General features: G+C 49.5%; 1 protein-coding gene across 1 annotated transcript; it reads left to right on the forward strand.

The window, feature by feature from the left end:
- On the forward strand, nt 1-25,368 carry AGXT (alanine--glyoxylate and serine--pyruvate aminotransferase). The gene is made up of 11 exons (XM_034781622.1): nt 1-431; nt 1,650-1,842; nt 3,622-3,686; nt 5,867-5,967; nt 11,092-11,162; nt 18,392-18,476; nt 19,492-19,587; nt 20,247-20,316; nt 21,063-21,158; nt 21,583-21,711; nt 24,059-25,368. Exons 1-11 carry the CDS (start codon nt 168-170, stop codon nt 24,164-24,166), a joined length of 1,278 nt encoding a protein of 425 aa, XP_034637513.1. The 5' UTR covers nt 1-167; the 3' UTR covers nt 24,167-25,368.
- The last annotated feature ends 267 nt before the right edge of the window (nt 25,369-25,635 follow it).

Raw genomic sequence — 25,635 nt, forward strand, 5'->3', positions numbered from 1 at the left:
ACTGTGAAGGTCAGTGTGACAGGGCGGAGGGTTTGACAGCCTTTGAGTCATCACTGCCAGCAGAGGCTTTGTCAGAGAGGAACGGGAGCTCGAAGGCTAGTGGCAGCAGGCCCAGGGGCTGGTTGCTGTCAGGGCGAAGGTTCATTCTATTATCTCTGGCCCAAAAGATGCACCGAGCAGTGATGGGCAGTGCCTCCCGAGTGCTCCAGGCTACGGCTCGGGCTTCTCTCTGTCTGCCTGTGCTTCCAGCTCCACGTTATCGCGCAATGTCTTCACAACAGCTGCTGGTGCCACCCCCTGCAGTGCTGCGGCAGCCCCTGGCCATTCCAGACAGGCTGCTCCTGGGGCCTGGGCCCTCAAACGTCCCTCCTCGGATTTTGACTGCAGGAGGTCGGCAGCTAATTGGACACCTCCACAAGGAAATGTTCCAGGTGAGGGCTACGACTCAACTTCTCCAGAACATGGTCACTCATTCCAAGCGTTTCCTATAATCTGCAGCCTCCCCCTCTCCTCAGGCCCCAGTGCAATGTTTTAGATAGCAAATGAAACCCACTTTCCCTTGCTCCTGATCTTCTTTTCCCCTCTTCTGGGTTCCATTCCCACATGACGCCACTTTCTGAGTCTCCTAGGGCCCAGAGGAGGCGTTTTGGTGATACTAATTATAAATCACTGTTGGGCTGTCATTTCTCCTGGCTTCTTTCAGCTTTTGGTGTCAGTGTGTTTCTTGAAATCTTTCCTCTGTGCATGTGCCTCTGCCCCCACAGCCACTGGGATGACTCATATGCTTCAGGCTCTTGCAGACTCAGAGCCACAGCTCTGATTCCTCCCCATTCACCACTCTGGGGCTACTCCAAAGCCCATGACCCTTTCAGTCAGTGGAAAGATTCCCATTGATTTGAATGGGCTTTGGATCAAGCTGACAAGCAGTTTGGGGAACTGCCTAGAGGACCACCATCCACTGCCTATCAGGTTCCCAATTCTTCCAGCATTTGGAGAACTCAGGGGTAAAAACAAAATCCTGTCCCTAACCTCCTTCAGTGCTTCCATGGCAAAGCTCTCCATGAGCGGTGCCAGCAGGGTCTGGCATTCGTTGCGTCTAGCTGTTTGGTGTAGGTCTCTAGCTCTTTAAATTGCTTTCAGAACTGAGTAGAGTGTCTGTCTAGTTCAGTAGTGCCCCATGGGCACCACAAGAGAGGCCTTCCACAAAGGGAGGGGTAGGGATCAGTTTTATTTTTGGTAAAACTCATTTCTGTAAGAAATAGCTAAAAGCTGTAAATATAGTGTGTTTGTGGCTCACAGTCAAATACTCTGCAGTAAGTGACAGCTCCGCTGGATCACATCATGAACTCAGTGATTTCTGCCTGTCCCTCTGTTTCATCGCCTAGCACAGAGCAGAAACAACAGCAGGCAGATGAGAGCTGGAGCTCTGCACATTCTAGCTCCCCCTTTGATGGCTGATTATTTCCTCTGTATAAGAGTCACTAGAAGGGGGTAGATGTAAACTTGGGTCCGCTAGCAGCTGACACATCCTGATTGTTTTCCTCCTAGCACACAAAGAGTCACTGTTAGTGGGTGCTGATTTCAATGCAGTTACACTGCCAAACTGCAGGTGGCTGCTTTAACCCTGGCATCTTGTCCGTTCTCCTCAGATCATGGATGAAATCAAGTTGGGAATCCAGTATGCCTTCCAGACACAGAACCCACTGACTCTGGCCATCAGTGGCCCAGGCCACTGTGCCATGGAGGCTGCGCTGATGAACACGGTGGAGGCTGGAGAGGTGGTGTTGATTGCAGTGAATGGAATCTGGGGCGAGCGCGCAACAGACATCTCCAAGAGACTGGGTATGGGACTTGGCCCCCTTCCCGTTTGCTGTGTGAGGCCCCCAGCTACAAACAGCTCCAGGATGGCTCAGACCAGGGCCTAAGTTAGACTCTTGGTCACTCCCAGTGGCTCTCAGTAAAATGTGCGCCGTGGCTAGGTCAGAACCATTATACAGAGACATGCTGCATCTTGACACATAGGGTCAAATTGCTCTGTCCAACTCTGGAGTGATTACACTGACCTAGTGTAACTGACAGCTCGCTTGGACTCTTGCTGCTCAGATACAGTATGGCCCTGCTATCTCTGCCCCAGCTGGGCACTTGGCAGGCCTGAGAGAATTTGGAAGAAATAGCCCTCTCTCCCTTTCCCACTGACTGTCTTCTGGGAACTCATAGAAATCAGGGAAGCTTTGGCAAAGGCAGATTTGGTTAGCAAGGGGCTTGCTGCAGAATAGAGAGAAAGATTTCAGGCACTGAAGGAGAGAAGAAGTTGGGCATGACTGAATAGTATGTAAGATCCACAAAGACATTTATTTCCCACTTGATTTCAATGGGAGTTAGGTGCCTTTGAGGATCTGCCATAAGTCTATGTCTACACTGGGGTTCTATGCATTAGTGTAATTACACTGGGGTAGCTGGACCATTGTAAACCCCTAGTGCAAATGCCTGGTATAGACACACTATCCTTGGGTAAGCCATGAATTATATCAGTGGAGTTAACCCCAGTTGCAAGCCTGGGTAAATTAAACCAATGCAAGTGATGTATTACACTAATACAAGCATCACTAAGGGTTTGCTTTGGGCACATCCATCACTGTAGCTACCCTACTGCAAAAACCGCAGTGTAGAGCAGCCTCACTGAGTAGAAGTAGGTCCAGGGGCCCTGCCATCAATACAAACCTTTGGGGGTAATGAAGGGGAACTGAATCCACCCAGGAATCCTTAAAAAGAACAGACATCTCATGGAACCGTCACCTTTGCCTTCCTCAGAAATGCATGGAGTCCCTGTATGTGATATCCCAGTGGGAGCCATGACAGCTGCGGTTCTCAGTCTTTCAGTGAGAATCTGACTGGGCTATGTAACACTGACACAGTCTTTGGGCTCCATGCAGGGATCCTTGGGCCAAACTCTCTGGCCTGCATGATACAGGAGACCAGACAAGATGATCCTGATGGCGCCTTCTGGCCTTTAGGTCTCTTACCCACACAGAGAAGCTTCTATTTCCCCTCCTTTCTAGTGAGCCAGTGGTTGGGACAGGGAATAGGGGGGCTGCTACCCAGGGGCACAGCGTGTCCAAGTTTAATCAGTGATATTGGGAGGGCTTTCAACATTTTCCCAGTTTTCAACTGGACAAATTCCCATGAGGCCAGGCTGGACTTTGACAGGCGTCTCCACTTTCCAGTTAATACATGACTTATTACACACCCAGAACAACAGTTCGAAGTTGGTCATGGTCCATCCGCTGATGAGTGGAGGCTTGGCACCATGGTGACCCCACCTCCCCACCCACCCCCTTTGGGGTGCTTTGTGCCATCAGATGTACTAATTCTCCCCAGGTCATTGCACCAACCCTGGGATGCTGGCTGCACTGTGCCAAGGTGCCCATGGGGGAGGGCTCTGTGCATCCTCTCCCAAGCTTGCATACCGCAGCACAGCCAGCACAATCTGTCCCTCATTGTTTAATGTTGGGGGTTCAAGGCTACTGGTGCTATTCAGGGCTGTTGTTAGAGATGGGACTGCACAGCAGGGTCTGCTAGGGCATTTCTGCCAGGGCACTGACTCTGTCCCACCCCTTTCAGGAGCTGTTGTCCACCAACTGGTGAAGCCCCCTGGAGAATACTTTGCACTAAAGGAGATTGAGGAGGTGAGTGCTGCATGTATCGGAGCAAGGATGTTGGGATTAGACTGCAGTGCACAGGCACTGGCTAGAACAGTCTGGGTGACTGTGGCCTCCTGGGACATAAGGAGAGGCAGGAATCCTTATGTTGCTGCAATGGCAGGCAGAGAAAGCAAGAATGGGCTATGCCCAAAGGAGAAACCATTCTCAACAGTCCCCTGATTGCATCCTCTGGGCTTACGAGTAGCTGCCCTGCCCAGGATAACCCTGCAGCTCACCAAGTGGAGGGTGTGCAGCTACTCACACTATCAGAGCGTGTCTGCAGAGCCTCAGCTCCCTGCCCATCTCTGCCTGCAGCCCTGAGAAATGTTCCCCATCCTACCAGACAGTCAGGGGCACTGTGCGTCTCCGCTGGCTCCTGCCAAATGCAGCCCTCATGTGGGAACTCTGTCCTGCACGGCTAAAGGGAAAGCAAACGGCTGAGCCCCAGCTTGGTGCAATGGAAGCAATGCTGGTTTACACCAGCTGATGACCTAGCCCTAAATCTGTTATGCTGCCACCCACACACCCTTTGCTTTGTTGTGTAAGTGTTTGGGGCTGAGGGTTGTCTCCTTGGCTCTTCAGAGGAAAGGCATGAGGGGGTACAGGAGGAAAGCATGGAGAAGTAAGAAAGAGAACCATGCACTGTTTCCACTAGATGTGCACGTATTTAACTGCTAGACTATATAGCGAGCATTTTCAGGCAGGGCTCTTTCATCCCGAGATTGCTGTGTAGGTTCCTAGCAGAGCTGAATGCCTGGTACACCTACAGTGTCCAGAAGAGGGAGAGCGTTCATCACTAATAAGCCCACCTGGCTTTGTAACAGCATTATTAATTTGTGTTGTGTTAGCAGAAGGATCGGCAACCTTTGGCACGCGGCCCAACAGGGTAAGCACCCTGGCGGGCCGGGCCGGGCTGGTTTGTTTACCAGCCGCATCCGCTGATTCGGCCGATCGCGGCTCCCACTGGCCGCAATTCGCCGCTCCAGGCCAATGGGGGCTGCGGGAAGCCGCGGCCAGCACATCCCTCAGCCCGTGCCACTTCCCGCAGCCCCCATTGGCCTGGGGCAGCGAACCGCGGCCAGTGGAAGCCATGATCGGCCGAACCTGCAGACGTGGCTGGTAAACAAACTCCTCCAGGGTTCAGCCCAGTGACCATGCATTAAATAGTGGGGACTGTCTCCTCACAAACCTCACTGTTTCCCTGGGCTGCTACCTACCTCAGCTCTCCTGGAAGCGTTTGCCAGACTCACACTCTTTGCTTCTGCCTCTCTAGAAGTCCAGTTTCCTGCCAGTCTGCAGCTGAAGGCAACTCCTTCTCTGTAGTCCCTCTGCAGCCCCCCTCTCCTTGGCCCTGCTTGCCTTCTTATCCCCCAGCTGTTGCTGCAGCTGAGAAGATGGCTAGCCTACCTGTTAACTCCTTAGTGACAGTGGTAGAATGGGATCTCTATACTCCATGACAGCAGGTTACTCTTTTGGTGTGAGGACTGAGGGGGCTGCCCTTGCCTGCAGGCACTGCCTCCCCCCCCCCCCCCCCCCCCCCCCCCCCCCCCCCCCCTAGCGAGGCAGCCCCCCCCCCCCGGCGCTCCCGGGGGGGGCCCCCCCCCCCCCCCCCCCCCCCCGCAGCTCCCATTGGCAGGGAACGGGGAACCGCAACCAATGGGAGTTTCAGGGGTGGTACCCACAGGCCAAGGCAGCACGCTGCAGAGCTGCCTGCCCCACCCCACCCCCAGGAGCCATTGCTGGCCACTTCTGGGAGCAGCGCGGGGCTGCTTGAGGTAAGCGGCGCCAGGCCAGAGCCCACACCCCGAACCCCTCCTGCACCCCCCACCCCAACCCCCTGTCCTGAGCCCACTAACCTCCTGCCTGGAGCCCCCTGCCACACCCCTCCTGCACCCCAATTCCCTGCCCTGAGCCCCCCTAACCCTCTGCCTTGAGCCCCCTGCTGCATCCCTCCTGCACCCCAGTCCCCTGCCCGGAGCCCCCTCCCACACCCCGCACAACTGCCCACGCCCCAACCTCCTGCCCCAGCCCTACATTCATGGCCCTGCATACAATTTCCCCACCCAGATGTGGCCCTTGGGCCAAAAAGTTTGCCCACCCTTGTGCCAGAGCCACCTCAGCTTGGTTGGTGTATTTAATTCTCTCTCTCTCTCTTGCCCCTGTAGGCTCTGGCGCAGCACAAGCCCTCACTGTTCTTCATCACACATGGAGAATCATCCAGCGGGGTGCTTCAGCCCCTGGATGGCTTTGGAGAGCTCTGCCACAGGTCAGTGGGATCCCCCACACGGTGCCCTGTGGCTGGACAGACTGTCTGGGCCATGGACGCACCATAGGAAGGCAGGGATGTCAGGGTGTGTTGGGAAACTCAAAACAATCACTACACTTACTAACAACACCCAATGAGCATCATGCTCTCTAGAAACCACAAAGCTCAAACACCACCAGGTTACCACACCTGCATTTTATTCTTGTTCTAAGTCGTGGGAGATTAGCAAGTGGCCCTGTGAGAGCCCAGGGAACACATGTTATTGTTTGCTAAGTGCCGCAGAGAAGAGATAGGTGACAAAGCAGCAGCAAGGGAGCAAACGTCTATCAACAGCCTCTACTCAGGGGGACTGAATGGGGGTGCAAAGTGTCAAACAGTGCATTGGTCAGGAGATGGTTCTGCAATCAGGCACAGAACAACAACCATCAGCCAGGTCATTGCCAGGCGCATAGGCGCCAACTTCCCCACATCTGCCTGGGTGCTTGACCCCACATCTGCCCCTGGCCCCACCCCCACTCCACCCCTTCCATGCGACCCTGCCCTGCCCCGCCTCTTCGCACCCCTGTCCCGCCCCCATTCCAACCCCTTCCCCAAAATCCCCGTCCCAACTCCACCCTTTCCCTGCCCCTATTCTGACTCCTTCCCCAAATCCCCACCCCAGCCCCACCTCTTCCCTGCTTCCTCCCCTGAGCACCCCATGTTCCCGCTCCTCCCACTCCCTCCCAGAAAGGCCAAACAGCTGTTTGGTGGTGGACAGGGGGAAGTGCTGGGAGGTTGGCGGAGGAGCAGGGAGGTGGCATGCTCGGGGGGGGGGAGGAGGAGGTGGGGCGGGGAGCAAGGGAGCTTGGCTGCCGGTGGGTGCAGAGCACCCACTAATTTTTCCCCGTGGGTGCCTATGGGTTAGGGTTCTAACAGATAGGGCTCTCTCAGCAAGAGTTAGGGATGCAAAGAGTAATGCTTCCTGGGTTAGGGTTCGGGTTCCAGAGGGTAGAGCTATGTAGGATAGGACGGTGGTTCTCAGACAGGGGTACACAGACCCCTGGGGGTACTCAGAGGTCTTCCAGGGGGTACATCAACTCACCTAGATGTTTGCCTAGTTTTACAACAGGCTACATAAAAAACAGTAGCGAAGTCAGTACAAACTAAAATTTCATACAGACAATGACTTGTTTATACTGCTCTGTATTAGGGTTGCCAACATACTAATCGCACAAAACTGAATACCCTGACCCCGCCCCTTCCCTGAGGCCCTGCTCCCTTCCCGTTCACTATATTCCCCCTCCCTCAGTGGCTGGCTCTCCCCCACCCTCATTCACTTTCACTGGGCTGGGGCAGGGGGTTGGGGTGTGGGAGGGGGTGATGGCTCTAACTGGGGGTGTGAGCTCCAGGGCGGGGCTAGAAATGAGGGGTTCAGGATGCGGGAGGGGGCTCTTGGCTGAGGCAGGGAATTGGGGTGCGGAAGGGGGTGAGGGCTTCAGCTGGGGGTGTGGGCTCTGGAGTAGGGCTGGGGATGAAGGGTTTGGGGTGCAGGAGGGGGCTCCAGGCTGTGGGGAGGGGCCGAGGGATTCAGAGTGTGGGAGGGGCTGTGGATTGAGGCAGGGGGTTGGGGTGCAGGAGGGGGTATGGGCTCTGGGCTGGGGGTGTGGGCTCTGGGGTAGGGCCGGGAGTGAGGGGTTTGGGGTTCAGGAGGGAGCTCCAGGTTTGCAGGGTAGGGGTTTGGGGCTCAAGGCCAGGAGGCTCCACGTGCTGCTCTTGCCCGCAGGCACCACCCCCCCAGCTCCCATTGGCCGTGGTTCCCAGCCAATGGGAGTGCGGAACTGGTGCTCAGGGCGGGGACAGCGCGCGGAGCCCCAAGGACTCCCCACCTAGGAGCCAGACATGCTGGCCACTTCCGGAGCGCAGCACGGTGCCAGAACAGGTGGGACTAGCCGGCCTTACCCTGCAGCATCGCCGACCAAACTTAACAGCCTGGTCAGCATTCTGGTCGAAAACTGGACACCTGGCAACCCTACTCTATATACTGCATGTAAGCGAGGGAATGGTCCCGCTGTTGTGAGAAACTTTCCTGGCTTATACACTACCCTGGTGAAATGGGCTAGCGGAAGGATCTGAGTCCTTGCTCCCACTTCCTTTTACCAAGAGGCCTGCCTGACCTCGAGGGCTCCCCTTCCACTCTCCTGTGTGGCAGAGTCCTTGTAACCCTAAAAAGTCTAGGCCCAGAACTCCTGGGGGGCTCTACCCCCAACCTTGTTGTACTCACTTAGGGCAGGAGCTAGGGTGTCCCCACTCCAGGATGCTCTCTCTGCACTGGACACTTCCCTGACTCACTGATCATTGCATACAGTTCAAGCAAACACAATTTATTAAACAGAAATCAATTTTTTTTAAAAGGAAAAAATGAGAAAGGTTAAAAGAAAATACATCACCCCGCTCTGTGGTATGGCCATACCACAACCAGCCATCTCTGGAATGTAAGGGCAGTTCAGTCTGTTCCTCACATGTCCCAGGCCTCCTGCCCAGGCCCTGGCTGTGCTGCAGGGATGCTGCAGGTCAGACACTTGCTTTGGCGGTGGCCACACGCCCTCAGGCTGTAGGTGGCAGGACCCTTCTTCCCAACATCAGCTCCTCCCCACCCCTGTCGGGTTATGATCCCCCTCCCAGTACCGCCTGGAAGATCTCTTGGCTGGGTGCATCTCCCTACACTGGGCCTGCTGCCCAGTGTCCCCCTTGCTCTCCCCAGCTGCTCACCGCACCTGGCTCCAGACTGCTCCAGCCCCAGCTCCAGCTCCAGCTCCACTCTGCCTCAGCACGGCTGCAGCTCTGCTGCTTGGCTGTCGGTGGGTGCAGAGCACCCACTAATTTTTCCCTGTGGGTGTTCCAGCCCCAGAGCACCCACGGAGTCGGCATCTATGAACATGGATTCACCAAGGGCAAGTCATACCTGACCAACCTTATTGCCTTCAATGATGAGATAACTGGCTCTGTGGATATGGGGAAAGCGGTGGATGTGATATATCTTGACTTTAGCAAAGCTTTTGATATGGTCTCCCACAGTATTCTTGCCAGCAAGTTAAAAAAGTATGGATTGGATGAACTGACAACGTGGTGGATAAAAAGCTGGCAAGATTGTCAGGCTCAACAGGCAGTGATCAACGGCTCAATGTCTAGTTGGCAGCCGATATAAAGCAGAGTGCCTCAGGGGTCGGTCCTGGTGCCGGTTTTGTTCAACATCTTTATTAATTATCTGGATGATGGGATAGATTGCACCCTCAGCAAGTTTGCAGATGACACTAAGCTGGGGGGAGAGGTAGATAGGCTGGAGGGTAGGGATAGGGTCCAGAATGATCTAGACAAATTAGAGGATTGGGCTAAAAGAAATCTGATGAGATTCAACAAGGACAAGTGCAGGGTCCTGCACTTAGGACAGAAGAATCCCATACACTGCTACAGGCTGGGGACCAACTGACTTAGCAGCAGTTCTACAGAAAAAGACCTGGCGATTAAAGTGGATGAGAAGTTGAATATGAGTCAGCAGTGTGCCCTTGTTGCCAAGAAGGGCAACAACATATTGGGCTGCATTAGTAGGAGCATTGCCAGCCGATCGAGGGAAGTGTTTATTCCCATCTATTCGGCACTGGTGAGGCCACATCTGGAGTATTGCATCCAGTTTTGGGCCCCTCACTACGAAAGGGATGTGGACAAATAGGAGAGAGTCCAGCGGAGGGCAACGAAAATGAGTAGGGGGTTGGGGCACATGACTTACGAGGAAAGGCTGAGAAAACTGGGGTTGTTTAGTCTGCAGAAGAGAAGAGTGAGGGGGGATTTGATAGCAGCTTTCAACTACCTGAAGGGGGATTCCAAAGAGGATAGAGCTCGGCTGTTCTCAGTGGTGGCAGATGACAGAATAAGGAGCAATAGTCTCAAGTTGCAGTGGGGGAGGTCTAGGTTGGATATTAGGAAACACTGTTTCACTAGGAGGGTGATGAAGCACTGGAATGGATTACCTAGGGAGGTGGTGGAATCTCCATCCTTAGAGGTTTTTAAGGCCCAGCTTGACAAAGTCCTGGCTGGGATGATTTAGTTGGTGTTGGTCCTGCTTTGAGCAGGGGGTTGGACTAGATGACCTCCTGAGGTCTCTTCCAACCCTAATCTTCTATGATTCTCAGGTTCTCTGTCTGGCACAGCCCTGCTCCCCAGCTCAGCTTGGGTCCCTGCTCTCTCCTTGGCTCAGCCCCACTCTGTTCCAGGCAATTCTAGCTCACACTGAGGATGGGAGCCCCTCTGGCCTCCTGACTCCCTCATTGGCCTGCCCGACCTTTTAATCAGACTCACCTGGAGCATGGGTCTCTCCCCATTGCTCCTGGGGACTGTCGTCTCAGGGTCCTGATTTCCCATTGACCCTTCCCCTTACTTTTAGTACTGGGAGCTAGCCAACCAAAACACCCCCACTGAGTTTTAGTAAGGGGCTAACAGTCCCTTACATATACACTGAAATGTAAGTACAATATTTATATTCCAACTGATTTAGTTGATAATTATATGATATAATGAGGCAGTAACAATGTTTCAGTAACTGTGTGCTGTGACACTTTTGTATTTTTATGTCTGATTTTATAAGCAAGTAGTTTTTAAGTGAGGTGAAAACTGGGGGTGTGCAAGACAAATCAGACTCCGGAAAGGGGTACAGTAGTCTGGAAAGGTTGAGAATCACTGGACTAGGGTTAGGGTTCCAGAGGGTAGGGCTACCTGGGTTTGGGTTAGGGTTCGAGGCCCTTCCTAGGCAGCTGTTGCAGACTCAGATCCTCTGTGGATCAGGTGCCCAGAGGGGTGCTGAATACTCATCGAACAATGGGGTATAATAGCATTCCCAGGTAAGGCAAAATTGCATGTTTCTCTTTCACCACTGCCCATGGGCAAAGCAATGGGCCCGTTAGTGACCCTGCTAGAGCTGTTGCAGTGTTGCTTAACACATTTCAGGAGGGTCCTGGGAAATCCAAGACTCTGGAAAAATATTGTCTGGTGAGAGAAATGATAAGAACCAGAATTAATGAGAAGCTTTCAGACACCAACACAAACAGGTTGACGTTTGCTAAGTAATATCTGCTCTTCCTTTCCCTCTGCTAGATATAAGTGCTTACTACTGGTGGACTCTGTGGCATCATTAGGTGGAGCTCCCATCCTCATGGACCAACAGGGTAAGGAGCAAAGAACTCATCTTCTTAACTAGAGTATTCACCAGCCCCATACAATAAACAAGAAAAAAATTATGTGTGGATAGAAAGGTCCTCTCTACAGGGGAGGCTGTGGAAAGGGTAGCTCTGATTGTCTTAAAAACCAGAGCTCCTGGGCCATTCCAGGTGGTGGTTGGAAGGGCGAAGGTTAGCGGAGGGTTCATCCTGAACCATATTCTCTAGAGTGATTTCTGTTGGGAGAAACTGGGTCTAGGGTAGTGATGAGACCTTCCACTGCAGGCGCTCCCCGAGCTATGGTTATGCTTCCTGAAGGTAGTGCTATGGCCAGGTGCTGAACCTGAATGTCCATGGGTAGGACATCTCGGAGTAACATTAATGTCCCACATGGTAGGTCTGTCTGGGCTATAGGAACGATTCCAGAGGACAAGGCTCCCAAGCTAGGGCTGTGTTTCGAAGGGTAGGGTTACCCAGGCTTGGGTTAAGGTTACAATGGAGAGCACTCTCCAAACTACACTTAGGGAAACAAAGCATGGGGCTCCTTGAGCTGTGGGTAGGGTTTCAAAGGGTAAGGCTCTGCAGGATAGGGTTGGTGTTCTAGCACTTTGGGTTGCACAGGCTAGGGTTAACATTCCAAAGGGTAGGCCTCCCAAGGCTCAAGTTAGGGTTCAAGAGGGCATGGCTCCATGGGCTAGGGTTAGGGTTCCAACCGTTAGGGCTCCCTCATATAAAGTTAGAGTTCCAGAGGGTAGGGCACCCTGGGCTTGACTTAGTGTTGTAGAGCCTAAGACTACCAGGGTAGGGTTAGCCATTCCAATGGACAGGACTCCCCAAGCAAGGGTTAGGCTTCCAGTGTAGGGCTTCCTGGGTTAGGATGAGGGTACAAATGTTGCGGCCCCCCAGGCAAGGGTGAGTGTTCAAGAGAGTATGACTTCCCTGTCTAGCATTAGGGTTTCAGATGTTAAGACTCCCCAGGCCAGGCTTAGGGTTCCAGAGGGTAGGGCTCTCCAGCCTAGGGTTCAGGATCCAGAGGGTAGGGCTCTCCGGCCTAGGATTCTGGTTCAGAGGGTAGGGCTCTCCGGCCTAGGGTTCAGGATTCAGAGGGTAGGGCTCTCCATCCTAGGGTTCTAGTTCAGAGGGTAGGGCTTTCCGGCCTAGGGTTCGGGATCCAGAGGGTAGGGCTTTCCGGTCTAGGATTCGGGATCCAGAGGGTAGGGCTCTCCGGCCTAGGGTTTGGGTTCCAGAGGGTAGGGCTTTCCGGTCTAGGGTTTGGGATCCAGAGGGTGGGGCTGTAATAGTATTTCCTGTTCATAAGAACATAATAGTGTCCATACTGGGTCAGAAAAATGGTCCGTCTAGCCCAGTATCCTATCTTCTGACAGTGGCCAATGCCAGGTGCTTCCAAGGGAATGAACAGAACAGAGCAATTTATCGAGTGATCTACCCCCTCTCGCCCTGTCCTAGCCTCTGGCAGTCAGAGGCTTAGGGACACCCAGAGCATAGGGTTGTGTCCTGACCATCTCAGCTAATAGCCATAGATCGACCTATCCTGCATGAATTTATCTAATTCTGTTTTTAATCGACTTACACTTGGGCCTTCACAACATCCCCTGGCAATGAGTTCCACAGGTTGACTTTATGTTGTATGAAGAAGTACTTCCTTATGTTTGTTTTATATCTGCTGCCTATTAATTTTATTGGATTACCCCTGGCTCCTGTGTCATGTGAAGGGGTAAATAACACTTCCCTTTTCATTTTCCACATAATTTATGATTTTATAAACCTCTATCATATCCCCCCACCAGATGTCTCTTTTCTAAACTAAACAGTCCCTGTCTTTTTAAGCACTCCTCATACGGAAGCTATTCCATACCCCTAGTCATTTTGTTGGCCTTCTCTGCACCTTTTCAATTCTAATATATCTTTTTTGTGATGGGGAGACCAGCTCTGCACTCAGTATTCAAGATGTGGGTGTACTATGGATTAATATAGGGGCATTATGGTATTTTCTGTCTTATTGTCTCTATCTTTCCTAATGGTTCCTAACATTCTGTTTGCTTTTTTGACTGCTGCTGCACATTGAGCAGACGTTTTCAGAGAACTATCCATGATGACTCCAAGGTCTCTTTCTGGAGTATATATAGTTGGGATTATGTTTTCTAATGTGCTTTACTTTATATTTATCAACATTGAATTTCATCTGCCCAGTCACCCCGTTTCGTGAGATCCCTTTGTAACTGTTCACAGTCAGCTCTGGACTTAACTATATTGAGTAATTTTGTGTCATCTGCAAATGTTGCCACCTCACTGTTTACCCCTTTTTCCAAATCATATATGAGTATGTTGAACAGCCCTGGTCCCAGTACAGACCTTTGGGGAACCCCATTATTTACCTCTCTCCATTGTGAAAGAAATTCAGGTACAAATCCTTCCTCCCAAAACTGGAAAAAATGTAGTCAGGACTGTAAACCCTCATAGTTTGTGTTCACAAAGAGCCTTAACTCTGACCCATAGCCCGCTCCTCAATGGACCTCTGATTAGTTTGTCATCTCACTATGATTCACTAGGGATACTATCTTCTTGTGTAGTTTCTATTCACTTTCAGGAGTAGTTTGAGCCAGATCACAGGGTGACTAAGAGGCACTAATGGGATATTAAAACCACTCTGTCCTTAGGATGATGGATGATGAGTTGAGGATAGTGAATTGTGCATTATGCAGATTGGCCTGGCTGGCTGGCAATGGAAAAGTCATTCTAATGTAACATATGTGCAGCATGAGATGAGATGTCCTGGTGTCTTGCAGTGAGTGGTTGAAGTGCAAGAGGGTATGTGTTGGAGCTGCTGGCCCATATGTAATGAGACATGAGGCATTTTTGAGGAAATGATAGGATGCAGACAGGGCTGGATTAACACAGTGGCTTTAGGGGCTGCAGCCCAGGGCCTTGGGCTAAGGGGGGCCCTGCAAAAATAAATCTATAATTATATACATGAAAAAATGTATTAAAAAAATGTATGATCTTTGGTTTGGGATAGAACAAATCTATTTTACTAACATATCTTATAAAAACAACTTCCTGATCATAATTATCATGTGATAAAATCCAATCATGTGCCATTTCTTATTGCTTGGATCTGTGCTCCTGTGCAGTGGTTTTATAAAATGTGGGATATGGTGCACCTAGAAAATATGACAATGGAGCTCAAAAGAGGAAAGTGCAGAAGTAAAAAATGATTCGTGAGGAACAGTTGTTAAACAAAATACCAAAATTGACAGGCTATTTCAGTAAACCACCAACAAATGCACCAGATATTAGTGATTTGGAAAATAAGTCAACGAGCATCACAAATCCACGCGAGCGAACGACAGCAGCGGCAACAGACATTCCAGACACAGTCAGTCATCAGTTTTGGACGAGAGTGAAATAGCTGCATGTGATGAAGGTAAAAACGCAGCTAACTTTGACCCATACAGCTCTGATGCAGCACGTTGGGGCCCAATAAATGAAACAGTGCGATCTTATTGGATCACAAAAGGGCCAACACTATGTCAAAACAAACATTGTGATTTTTCAGCGTCTGAAAAACAATAAAAACATCAGAAACAGTGTTTATCGAAAACCCTCTTCACACATACTCTTCAAAATGGGGAATCTGTACCTCTTGAGTGGCTTCTTTATTCTCCATCGACAGGATCTGTTTTTTGTTTTGTGTGTCGATTGTTTGGCGATTCATCCTCTCATACATGGGCATTTAGTGGTTTTGGCTTTAATGACTGGAAACATGATGCAGTTTGTGTTGTCGAGCACGAGAGCAACATTTGTCACAGAAATGCAATGCTTCCCAGGATTTCTCGGACACAAGCCAAATGGCATATTGACTCAGAACTGGAAAAATAGTTTGAAACTGACCTTGCTTATTGGAAAGAGGTCCTCAGACGGGTTGTTGCAGTTGTTAAGTTTCTGGCAGAGTGTGGGCTTTCTTTCAAAGGAGACAATGAAACTGTTGGATGCCCCAATAACTGGAATTACTTGGGCAGCTTGGAATTATTGAGTCAGTTTGATCCTTTTCTAAAGGATTAATGATCTGGATGATGGGATGGATTGCACCCTCAGCAAGTTCGCAGATGACACTAAGCTGAGGGGAGAGGTAGATATGTGAAGGGTGGGGATAGGGTCCAGAGTGACCTAGACAAATTGGAGAATTGGGCCAAAAGAAATCTGATGAGGTTCAACAAGGACAAATGTAAAGTCCTGCACTTAGGAAGGAAGAATCCCATGCACAACTACAGGCTGGGGACCGACTGTCTTAGCAGCAGTTCTGCAGAAAAGGACTTGGGAATTACAGTGGATGAGAAGCTGGATATGAGTCAGCAGTATGCCCACGTTGTCAAGAAGGCCAACGGCATATTGGGCTGTATTAATAGGAGCATTGCCAGCAGATCGAGGGAAGTGATTATTCCCCTCTATTCGGCACTGGTGAGGCCGCACCTGGAGTATTGCGTCCAGTTTTGGTCCCCCCACTACAGAAGGGATGTGGACAAATTGGAGAGAGTCCAGTGGAGAGCAATGAAAATGATTAGGGGGCTGGGGCACAGGACTTACGAGGAGATGCTGAGGGAACTGGGGTTATTTAGTCTGCAGAAGAGAAAAGTGAGGGGGGATTTGATAGCAGCCTTCCACTACCTGAAGGGGGGTTCCAAAGAGGATGGAGCTAGGCTGTTTTCAGTGGTGGCAGATGACAAAACAAGAAGCAATGGTCTCAAGTTGCAGTGGGGGAGGTCTAGATTGGATATTAGGAAACACTATTTCACCAGGAGGGTGGTGAAGCACTGGAATGGGTTATCTAGGGAGGTGGAGGAATCTCCATCCTTAGAGGTTTTTAAGGTCCGGCTTGACAAAGCCCTGGCTGGGATGATTTAGTTGGTGTTGATCCTGCTTTGAGCAGGGGATTGGACTAGATGACCTCCTGAGGTGTCTTCCAACCCTAATATTCTATGATTCTATGAACATTAAAGAAATATGGGAATGCTGGTAAGGAAGGCCTTTATACCTTTCTTCAACGATTTGTGAGGAATTTATAACTTTAATGGGACAAAGGGTGCTTTCAGAAATAAACAGTCAGTTGCAGATTGCAAAGAACTTTTCAATTATTGTAGATTCCATTCCTGACATATCCCATGTAGATCAACTTATGTTCATTGTCCGCTATGTGTCGCAAGAGGGACAGATTCAAGAGTGTTTTCTTAAATTTCTCGCAATAACTGTTTTGACAGTTTTGCAGACGATGGACATTGACATAACAAATTGAGATGTCAGTATTATGACAGTGCTAGTAACATGTCAGGGGCATACAAAGATCTGCAATCACAAATTTGGGAGATAAACCCTTTAGTAGAATGGGTACCTTGCACAGCTCACGCTCTCAATTTGAGCTTATGCTCAAATAAATTTGTTAGTCTCTAAGGTACCACAAGTACTCCTGTTCTTTTTACTCTCAATTTAGTTGGGGTTATGAGCATAAACTGCTGCTTGGAGGCAAATACTTTGTTTTGTTCCGTCGCTTTTAAATTTCTGCTCGAAATCAACCACTCGCTGGCAAATTGTTACTGCAGGATTAGAGCCAAATGACAATAAGTGAATTGAGATGCTGAAAGCTCTTTCAGATACAAGGTGGTCAGCACATGCCCAGGCTACAAAACACTACAGCTGAATTATGAAAATATTCAGGAATCTCTCCGAAAACTAGCAGACAATCCAAATCAGAACCCAAATACGTGCAACGATGCTCGATCACTGGTCATGAAAATGGACAAGCTGGAAATTGTTTTTCTTTGCAACCTCTGGAACACAGTTCTGCAAAGATTTCAAGCAACAAGCACTGCACTTCAGGCTGTTGACCTTAACTTGCCTAATGCTGTAAAGTTGGTGGGCTCTTTAAAGGATTTTGTGGCTGGTCTACAAGTTCAGTTTGACAGCTTTGAAACTACCACTAAACAAATGACACCTCAAGTTTCTCAACAGTATAAATCGGAAAAGCACTGTGAACTTAAATGTAAAAAACAACAGGATGACTCTGGGGAGCTGGACTGTAAGCTGTCAGGCCTAGAGAAATTTTGCGTGGAGCTTTTCAATGTTATTATTGATAAATCTGTTGCAGAGCTGTATTGCAGGTATGAGGCATACAAAGGGGTATGCGGCAACTTCAGATGTCTGAACTATCTTCATCTACTTTCTGCATCAGAACTACATGATTCAGCTGTTAAACTACAAAACAAATATAGTACCAACTTACAAGAGGATTTTGCAGATGAACTGGTTCAATTTAGGGAGTTCACAAAACATGAGGAAAACAAAACAGCAAAGACATTACTTCTCGTTTTAAGACAATGGAGTCTGAAGTCTGTGTTTCTCAATGTAGACATTGCCTTATGGATTTTTTTGACACTGCCGGTAACTAACACTGGAGGAGAACAATCGTTTTCAAAACTGGCACTAATAAAAAACAAGCTGAGATCAAGCATGGATCAGATGAGACTGAATAATTTGACTCTAATGTCAATAGAGTATGACTTGCTTCGTCAACTGGATTTCAGTGACATCATCGAGGATTTCTGAGCCCTGAAAACCAGAAAGAAACTAATATAACAGCTAAGAGTCTGGTGGCACCTTAAAGACTAACAGATTTATTTGGGCATAAGCTTTCGTGAGTAAAAACCTCACTTCTTCGGATGAATCCGAAGAAGTGAGGTTTTTACTCACGAAAGCTTATGCCCAAATAAATCTGTTAGTCTTTAAGGTGCCACCAGACTCTTTGTTGTTTTTGTAGATACAGACTAACACGGCTACCCCCTGATACTTAATATAACAGCTGTTCTAAGGTAAGAAGTAGGCTATTTTGAATTAACTTAACTATATTCTACGTGTTTTAAGACTGAAATGTAAACACAGAACAGCTTTATGTTAATTAAAAGGCAAGTTTAGTATAGAGTTAATAGCTTTGATGCCATAATTGTGATCCTTTTGTTTTAAATTAGGATAAAGGCTTGTATATAGGAGCCCCACAAAATCTAGTAGCCCCAGGCCCACAGGAGAGTTAATCCGGCCCTGGGTGCAGAACTGGGCTCCTAATGGAAAGCTAGTTGCTAGTCAGGACTGGAAGGACGGTGTCACTGCCTTTCCTCCACAATCAATGTTAAACGGCTGGGTTTCTAATACTACTTTTTCATTTAACACAGGTATTGACATCTTGTACTCAGGATCTCAAAAAGTCTTGAATGCTCCCCCTGGCAGTGCCCCTATCTCCTTCAGTGAGCGAGCCAGGTGAGGACAACGCCGCCATCCCTGTAGACTGTGAAACACGTGCACGGGGCCAGGGAGGGGTGCTCATGTACACAACACCAGGGCGAGGCAGGCTAAACAGCAGGTGACTCAGGTCCACAGATGTGTAGAAGCACCTACACAGGTTGAACAATGTCCCTGAAAGAGGGGAAACGTGGCCCACATTCAACCCTCTGTTACACGTGGGTAAGTCCAGCCCAAGGTGTTCAAGCACCCAGAAATATCTCCGTTCCCAGTGACTGAGACCATTGATTCCTAGGTGTACAGCTGGGTGGTCACTCAGCCCTCCAGCAGCAGGGCTGTCACTCCTGGGGGCAGTGCCACTGAAATCTAGGGGACCCCTCCCACGAGTCAGCGTTGCACCATGGGAGGAAGGGTGGCAGGCTCGGGTACTATGTCATATGAGGGGAGAGTAAAAGCAGCCGCTGACCAGGCCTGACAACTTCCAATTAAGCCTGAGGTGCAGGCATTACCCCTGCAGCCCCAGCCTGTACCCCTGCAGTCCCCAGTACACAGGAGCTCTCTGCGCCCACAGCCAGTTCAAGCTGCAGGAAGCCAGGCACTGTCACTATCTCACTGGATCAGTTCTGGCTGGTGCAGTGGCTGCCTTATCCCCCATGGGGCACTCAGCGGGATTCCTTTCCACCTCACCATTATCTAATCTGTTGAATCGATCTCGGTCCCAGCAGTTCCTCTGTCAATGTCACGTCTGAGTGCCACCCAAGCAACCCCTACCATCCCTAGCCAGTGGGAGTAAGCTCGACTAGTTAACAATAACCACATCTACCTCATGTCTAGTGCTTCCCTTGGCAGATCTCAAAGTTCCTTACAAAGTGCCTTACAGTTATCCCCATTTTACGGGTGGGGAAACTGAGGCACAAAGGGGCCAGGAGTGTATCTGTGTGGTGCATGTAGTGGGAAAACTAAGTAAAGGTTCTGGCTGGAGGGCAGAGCTCCTAGGATCAGTTACTGAGCTTTGTCATATCCATGTTGTCAGGAAGAAGATTTTCAGCAGGAGGACGAAGCCACCTTCCTTCTTCCTGGACATGGGCTGGCTGGCCAATTACTGGGGCTGTGACGACAAGCCAAGAATGTGAGGGGCAAGCTTTGGGGTGTCCAGGAAGCAGCTCTCTGACCAGGGATTTAACACACCATGACCTGAATCCAGACGGACTTTCATCCAAATCACAAAGCATTTCCACTTCAGTCCAAATTGAAATCCCACCCAAATCCCATCTGAACCCAGCACTCACCCCAGCTTCATACTTGACATCCATTCAGACCTCACAACTTACCTACTTCTCATCTAAACTTCAATCTGATCCCAAACCCCTTGTGTCCACCCTCACCCTAACCCTGAGCTAATCCTCATTCTTCCCCCAAAACTAATTCATGCCCAACCTCCATCACCTCATTAGAAGAGGAGAGGTGAACCAGAGAATACAGTACTTCTCACATAACACCAACTTACAGCATCCTGCTATCCGCATCCTTGGCGTCAGCAAATCCAGGGCTGCTGCTTAGTCTTCATGCAGTTCCAACCTCTGATGTCAGTGTAGTGACCTCACTTCATTTCATTTTCCCCTGCTATGGTGGGATAGAAAGAGGAGGCTGAAGTATGGTTTTTGGTGGCTTAGCCTGCAGGATCTGTCTAGGTTTCAGTATTGATTGTAATGTATTGATCTGATCCAATAATGTATTTAGTCAATGTGGTCATGAGCCCTTCTCCAGCATGTCGCATGTATATTACAGATACCATCATACTGCACCAATCAATAGCTTCTTCAGCCTGAGGGAAGGCTTGGCAATCCTTGCGGAACTGGTGAGCAATGGCAGGAGACACTCGGGCCAGGCAGGATGGGGAAAGGCAAAGAGAAGGAATATGAGTGGGAAAACGATACTGGGACTATCATCACCGAGCTGGTTGTTGGGATTGTTATTTAGAAATGCAGTTGAAGATAAAACTGCTATTTTTTAAAGTATTTAGGTGCTTAAAGATGCAAACATAGGCCAGGTGGGATTTTAAAATGGAGCTAGGTATCTGTCTGCCTCTGTAGGCACCTAAATGCCTTTAAAAATCTGTGCTTGGTGCGTATGGAAGAAACCAGTTGGACAGCCCTGGAGACTGAAGTCTTTTATTTAATCACAGTATGGACAGCTGCCAGGCAAGCATCAAAGTGTGTGCCTAGTGCCTCTCCAGGAGGGATAGTTCAATCTCCACTGCCATTCAGTCCTGGCCTCTTGCTGAGCCTGCCAGGCAGGAGGCTAATCTTGGGGGAGCTGCTTTTTGTTTTAGAGATGCCCCCAAGGACTGGGCTCGGTTTGTGCAGCCATCGAGCAGCCACCAGTGGGTAACAAATTGTGGTCATTTCAGAACTGGGCTAGATGGGAACTGGTGCTTGGGAAGTGAGAGGTCCCATCAAGGGTCACATGAGCCACCTTCTCCCCATCAAGATGAAACGTAAAATCAACCTATCTGAGCCGGGATTTGTGTCTGCCTGTCACATGCCTGGCCCTGGGACAGTAACCTCCTAGCTAATGGCTGTGCTCTTCTCCCCATTGGTCCAGGGGCTGGAGAACTCCTGGAAGCGTCACAAGGAGAACAGTCTCTACCTGTGTGCAGGGCTGCAGAAGCTGGGTCTCCAGCTCTTTGTGAAGGAACAGGTAGGATTTGGGCTGATATTACTGGACATTGTATAGACCTGCTGGATCTCACTGATGTTGGTAGAGTGACACTGCGGATGAAGTGTCGTCTGGCTGGGCTACAGAGAAAGAGAGCTAAGGGGATAGTTTGGGACAGATGAGGCCAGATCCTCAGCTGGTGTAAATCAGAGTAGCTCCATTGACTTTGGCAGAGCTACACCGATTGACGCCAGCTGGGGATCTCGCCCAGCTCTGAATTTCTCAGGAGGTTTCACATGCTGGGAGATTCCCAGCCAACCCAGGACAGAAAAGCAGGATCCTCCCCATAGAAAGGAATCTTTGTTCCAGACAGCAAAGTTTGCAGCAAGGTACAGAAGGAGTGGGGAAGAGGACTGTTTGCACATGCTCAGAGGAGACCTCCTGCATGGATCTCTCTGTTTTTCAGGAGGTCCGGCTCCCGACAATCACCACCTTTGTACTGCCTAAGGAATATGACTGGAAGGAGGTCACAGCGTTTATTATGAATAAACATGCAATCGAGATCTCAGGGGGCCTGGGACCATCAGAAGGGAAGGTAGGTACAAGCTGCCAGCCAGGGTCGAACTCTGCAAGTCTCTGTGGCTAGTCAGGTACTTGAGCTTGCTAAAAATGACCATATGGATCTCAACAGATTATGGGCCAGGTTCTTTTCTCAGTTCCTGCCGGTATATCTAGAGCAGCTCCATTGACATCACTGGAATGATACTGGTGGAACATCACCCTAGCGATACATTATATGTGTTTTATGTATCCAACCAAGAACTTGCCTTGAACCTGATAGTGCCACCAATGCCATCAGCCTCCTGGTTCCCCCCTTGCTGCTTAAATAAGAACCTCAGAATCCATTGCCCACAAAGGAACTCCCAGTCCGGTGTCAGGAAGGTAGCAAGTGAGCCAGTTTCCTTGACAGAAATGGGTCCTTTCACCTGGGGCCAAGGGGTGATTTGGTATCTGAGGATTTCCCTAAATGAGCGTCTGCCTTTGCTGAATCCCAATGACTTTCAGCACTAGTCTGGATAGGCTTGTGAAGAGTAGAGTCCAGGAGATGTGCTGAACCCCCAGCTCATCCAATCACAGACTCCTTTCCAAATAGATCCCTGGGGCCTTTCATAGGGAATGAAGCCCAAGACTGATACAAACCACTGCCTCGGGACTTCATGCACTGAGATCCAGAAACAAGCAAACTTAGAGAAAAAGCTCTCTCGAGATAAGGCTTGGCATGCTGTGCTCTTACAGCCACTTGCGAAATAAGCAGTGACTATTGGGAACCTGTAGCAGGGTTTACCACCCTTCTGTAGCCAACCACAGTGATACAGATGAGTCCTGCCTCAGTTTACCTCATGGTCCCCAGGGCTGGCCAAGTTGCTCTTCTCCACCTTCCTGGTGCTGCTTCCTACTCCCCTTTCTCAACTGCTGCCTGGGTCTCTATAGAGGTCAGGTGCCCTCTATCAGGCAACTAACTAGACACAGATGAACTGTACCGATTTCCTCTTAAAGAGGCCAGTTGCTCTGGGAGGGAATTCTAACACAGACATCTGTTTAATTAGGGGCTGTAATAACAAAGAGCCTCCTTCCCCCCCCCCCCCAACATTATTTGTGGGTAGAAGGTGTGTGGCAGAATAGAAGGTGTGTGTTAGAAGATGTAGCATTTGTAGATCTTTCCAAGAGAGAATGGAATTGCTTATAGACAAATTTGCATAAGCAAATTTTAGAGGAGAAGAAAAGCTAGTCTTTGTTCTTTCCATGTTTTTCTTGTTTGTGTCAATGAATGCAAATTAAAAGAGAATACCTAAGACAGAGCTGCATTGAAGAGTCTTATTTCATAGGCTTGTTACTAACCAGTCATTACCCTAAACTGGAAGAGACTAGGGAAAATGGGAAAGTTCAAATGCAATCATTTATTAGAGGAGAGGGAAGTTCCAATAACAGCATGATATTTATGCTGGCTTTAGGTCAAGTGCTCTGAGCACTTTTTCCAAGCCTCAGTAGAGAGTATACCTTGTTCTGGATTGGGCATAACACTTGTGAGAAGCTTGCAGACTTACCGGGATGAGTTTTTAAGCAAAGCTATTCTTGCAGGGCTTTGGCTGGGAGGACCTAGGTTGACCATTGATTCCTTATTTTAAGAGCTGTTCCTTATTGGAGGCATGATCCAATTCCTACTGAAGTCAATAGAAAGACTTCTATTGATTTCAATGGGAATTGGATCAACCCAAGTCAATATATGAGGTACTTTTTCCCAGTAGTCATAAGTAATAGTATAACATGATACAAAGGGATGAATAAAGCATTGGGAGGGGCAGCCCCTTATAAATAAGCTTTGTTTTAGTGTTTCATATCATGTCATTTATTATCTCTAACTGTAGGTGGTCACCCTAGGAGGAAATCAGCCACAAATTTGCTCTCTAGTGTATTTTATCTTTAGCATGCTGGCCAGCAGAGCTAAAGCAGGTGCCACCAAAGAAACTGAAGATTTCTTGTGTTTTCATTTTACTTGTATTTGCTTAAATTAGTGATAACAAAAACAATTACATCTATGTGGTCTGATTCCCCCACTGCCATGCACCTTCTGCAGCGTACACTACTGCAACGTGGCTGTGACGGCAGCTTGACACCATTCTGATCTGCTACCTTTTTACACCTCCTTTGCATTCACTTTGCCCAGGCATAAGTGACCGAACATGGTGCAGGGCACTGGAGAATCCAGCCCATTGTATGGTATGTGTGTAGGAAGTCACTGGCGTGGGTCTCACCTCCTCCATGAGCCTTGCATCTCCTGCAGACATGCAATCCAACGTGTCACGGGGCCGACCCTGGAGAACCAATTTGATCTCATCAATATTTACTACTCTCTACTGAGTTTCTTTTTCTCTCAATTTCAGGTTCTTCGAATAGGACTCATGGGTTATAACTCCACCAAATACAATGTAGACCGAGTCCTCCATGCCATGAAAGATGCCCTCCAGCACTGCCACAAGAACAAACTGTGAGCAGCTCCTAGTGCAGCTGCAGACACAAGTACAGAGGGATCATTTCAGGCCTTGCTAATGCCACTGTCTTCTCCCGAACTCAAGTAGGAGGCTGAAGTGGGGCCACTGCTCTCATTTCCCTCATGTCTGTTGTACCCTATGAAATATTGGTGAGCGCCTGACCAGCTGCAGCACCCTACAGGGGAAAAATGAACCATGGAGCCATGCTCCATTGGGAATTGACTGTTTGCAGTGTCAGGTGGATCTGCACATGGATATTCAGAGTTTTTGCTTTATTGATGAATGATCAAGATGTGATCAGGGTAGTGTGGAAGTGACAGTGCAAGAGTGGGGAGTTGGAGGGGGGGGAGGGGGGGCAGGGGGAGGAAGGGCAGATGAGATGTAGGAGAGGGATAAAGCTTTCCAACTTGTTGCCAGCTGCAGAACTCCAGATCTGCTTGGGCTGCCATCTAATCGAAAGCAGGAGTTTGAGAGAGGAAGCATGCTACAGAATCAACCCACACCCCCTCTCAGGATTTGATCTGGCAGCATTCAGCTGAAGGATGAGGAAAAAGGGATGGGGAGGACTTGGGAGCACAGTGGAACCTGAGCCTTCATCAGTGAGAGTGCTGCTGGGCACCCCGGTGCTCCTGCCTAGCAGTGACAGCAAGGCCAGAGAGGTGAACACCGAGCTAAAGTTAAGTCCTGGTCACCTCAGCCAGGCCCATTCTCTTCCTATGCCTTCCCTCTTTCACACCCTGCCCTCTTTTAAGACAGCGGACATGCAGGCATGTGCTGAGTGCCAAGGGCTGGCCTGGTTCTTATCTGTGCCCTCTCTGCCTGCTCTGTTCACACCTGCCCTCCAACATAACAGCTTTGCCCTCACTGCTGCACACTGACTTGCAGGCCCCTGGATTCCTGGGATCAAGGCTTCATATTCCTCCTCCTTCTTGCCCTCTGCCATGTTGGTCCTTTCAGCATGAGCACAGCAGCCTGGACGACCTCACAATCCTGCTTACAGTGGTCCCACAAACAGGAAACTACATCATCAAAGCAGGTATTACAACCAGTCAGGAACTTGGAAATTCCCTTCAGCAGCCAAGCTCTACTGGCACACCCATGCAAAAGCATATGCTATATACATGTGTAAATTCACTGGTGCACAGGGCATGACCCCAGAATAGATCATACTGCGTTAATAAATAGTGACATATGGCACAGCACAGCTTGTGTGACTCTGATTTGCTACAGAACACCATACTTCCCCTAGCAGAAGACACGGTACAAGTGACCAGCAATACTAGGAGTAATTCCATGGGGCATGGCTTACCCTGCACTGACTGGAGCTCAGCTATACAGCCATGTGGTAGTAGTGTACTTGAGTGTGTCATACACAGAGAACTGTGTCTTGTATCCATTCATCTAGTGATTCAAAGGCAGAGGACTGAAAAGGGTCTATGCGCCATGGGTAGCCCCGTCACCACTCCTGT

The sequence above is a fragment of the Trachemys scripta genome, chromosome 9 (genome assembly GCF_013100865.1).
Source record: "Trachemys scripta elegans isolate TJP31775 chromosome 9, CAS_Tse_1.0, whole genome shotgun sequence".
Lineage (NCBI taxonomy): Eukaryota > Metazoa > Chordata > Testudines > Emydidae > Trachemys > Trachemys scripta.